The 2,500-nt window shown below is 50.5% G+C and overlaps 1 protein-coding gene across 5 annotated transcripts in view; it reads right to left on the bottom strand.

Annotated features, from left to right (window-relative positions):
* The window catches only part of dtnba (dystrobrevin, beta a), a 13,839-nt gene that overhangs the window by 779 nt on the left and 10,560 nt on the right, over positions 1-2,500 (bottom strand). For 4 of the 5 annotated variants that reach the window (XM_083689168.1, XM_083689167.1, XM_083689169.1 and 1 more), the window contains 6 exons: positions 1,937-2,022; positions 1,304-1,417; positions 1,003-1,099; positions 654-674; positions 387-540; positions 149-238 (listed from right to left, as the gene is read on the bottom strand). In XM_083689168.1, coding sequence (XP_083545294.1) covers positions 149-238; positions 387-540; positions 654-674; positions 1,003-1,099; positions 1,304-1,417; positions 1,937-2,022 — 562 coding nt within the window. The remainder of the gene's footprint in view (positions 1-148; positions 239-386; positions 541-653; positions 675-1,002; positions 1,100-1,303; positions 1,418-1,936; positions 2,023-2,500) is intronic. The other variant, XM_083689170.1, reaches the window with a different exon arrangement.

Raw genomic sequence — 2,500 nt, 5'->3', positions numbered from 1 at the left:
GGATCGCTTACTTTCTGTGCAATTTTAAGTGCAATTGAATTCAGACAGTCTGTGACTGTGAAATAATACACGGTGTGTGTGTGTGTGTGTGTGTGTGTGTGTATCTGGGGAACTCTCTCTCTTTCTCTCTCTGTGTGTATACCCATACCAGAGTGAAGCTCCTTCACCAGTGAGGACATTGTGTTTGTGATGGAATCTGCTGCTACTAACAGGTCATTACGTAGATTCCGCCTCGGGCCTGAGAGAGAGAGAGAAGGAGAGAGAGCAAGAATGAGAGAGATCAAGACACACACACACGCACGCACGCACGCACACACGCACGCACGCACACACACACACACACACGCACACACGCACACACACACACACACATTCTCTAGTCTTACCCTGAGCAAAGGCCTCTTGCACGTCCCCTCCCACCCCAGCTAGTGAGTCCTGGGGGGCGTGCATGTGTGTCTGAGAGGGGGAGGGGCCAGCTGAGCGGACAGGCGTGGGGATTGGGCGAGAGGGAGATGCCTGGGCGGAGCCTGCCGCCTGCGCCTGACAGGGAGAAAAAAAAAGAGAGATCAAGATTAAAATCATACACACTTCTCATAAACAAGTATGGGACACACACACACAATTTATCAGGGGAACTCTATCAGGGAACTTACAGCCTGCTTCTGCTCCTCATCCTGCAGGGTGCAGCAGAGAGAGGGATGGAAACAGAGAGAAGAGAGAAAGAGAAAGAGGGGGAAAGAGTGAGAAACTAGGAGAGTGCAACAAAGAGGGAAAAACAAGTCCTATAAATATCTCCATAGAGAGAAAGGAGAGATGAGCGGAGGGAGAGAGAAGAGACAGAGTGTGAGGGATGACAGGAGGGAACAAGTAAGAAGTGAGGGAGAGAGAAAACTGCTGCTTGTAAGAAAGTATTGACCTGTTGACTGAGGGGAAGCAGTGCCCTCTAGTGTCTGACAGCAAACACTGCATGCTGAGGACCGTTTCAAAAGTGTATTGTTTCACCTTGAGGAGCTTCATCAGTCCCTCCAGCTGTACCATCAATTCCCTCCTGCTCTCTTGCAGAGCTGACATCCTCTGCTCCAACTCATCCTTCCTCTGCCTGGAACACAAACAGATACAGCTCATCCCTCCTCTGCCTAAGACAGTATATCAGAGGTCTAAGTACTGGGATATGATATATATGTATTGGGTAGAGTAGCTATGGAGCTATGTGGGGCTGCCTTAACCCCGGAGTGCTAGGCCCCAGCTGAGCTCCAGTGAAGCCTGGGCCTGGAGTAGAGGCTGTGCCCGGGGAGGAGGGTACCTGAGCAGGCGTAGCTCGGCCAGCAGCGTGGGGTTGGTGTGGCTCTTGTCTGGGCTCGGCTGGCACGCCGCCTCATGCTCTACTCGCAGACGTTGGATCTCTGCCAGGATCTCTCTGAAATAGAAGACACACACATCAGCACAGACAGACAGACGGACAGACAGACAGACAGAGAGACAGACAGACGGACAGAGAGACAGACAGAGAGACAGACAGACGGACGGACAAACAGACACAGACAGACAGAGAGACAGAGAGACGGACAGGCAGGCAGATGGACAGAAAGACAGACGGACGGACAGACAGACAGACAGGCAGGCAGGCAGACAGACAGACGAACAGACGGACAGGCAGGCAGACAGACAGACAGACAGACAGACGAACAGACGGACAGGCAGGCAGACAGACAGACAGACAGACAGAGACAGACAGGCAGAAAGACAGACAGACAGACTCACATCACACATACTCACACTCACACACACACACACACACACACACACACACACACACACACACACACACACACACAGAGCTGTGTGTCACATTGTGAAGGAGACACTAGTGAAGGCAACTCCCTTACAATACACCTCATCAACTGGTCTCTGATCAGTCAGTCAGTCGACTGTATACCTGTTCTTGTTCTCCAGTTGAGCGATGAGCTGTCTCTGCTGTTTATTTACATCAAAGTTCAGCCCCCGATCAGCTGCAAGCCTCTCCTGCAATAAACACACACACACACACACACACATACTGAATGATCAAAATTCTCACCAGGCTTGGATTTCTGTGTCAGTGTTGGGTTAGGGTCTCGGATGTGTGTATACACATTCACTATGCAGATAGCATCCACTAGTGGGCAGTGTGTGTGTGTGTCTCTGTGTGTCTGTGTGTGTGTGTGTGTGTGTGTGTGTGTGTATGTGTGTGTGTGTGTGTGTGTGTGTGTGTGTGTGTCTTTGTGTGTGTGTGTGTGTGTGTGTGTGTGTGTGAGTGTGTGTGTGTGTGTCTGTGTGTCTTTGTGTGTGTGTGTGTGTGTGTCTTTGTATGTGTGTGTGTGTGTGTCTTCGTGTGTGTGTCTTCGTGTGTGTGTGTGTGTGTGTGTGTGTGTGTGTGTGTGTGTGGGTGTGAGATAGTTAATGATATGAACCAAAACTGTGATTATGACTGTAGTAGATCTGTAAGGAAGAGACAGTGTCT

The sequence above is a fragment of the Argentina silus genome (genome assembly GCF_951799395.1).
Source record: "Argentina silus genome assembly, chromosome: 17".
Taxonomy (NCBI): Eukaryota; Metazoa; Chordata; class Actinopteri; order Argentiniformes; family Argentinidae; genus Argentina; species Argentina silus.
Note: the sequence above shows the minus strand (reverse complement) of the source record. Positions and strands in the feature narration are given on the sequence as shown.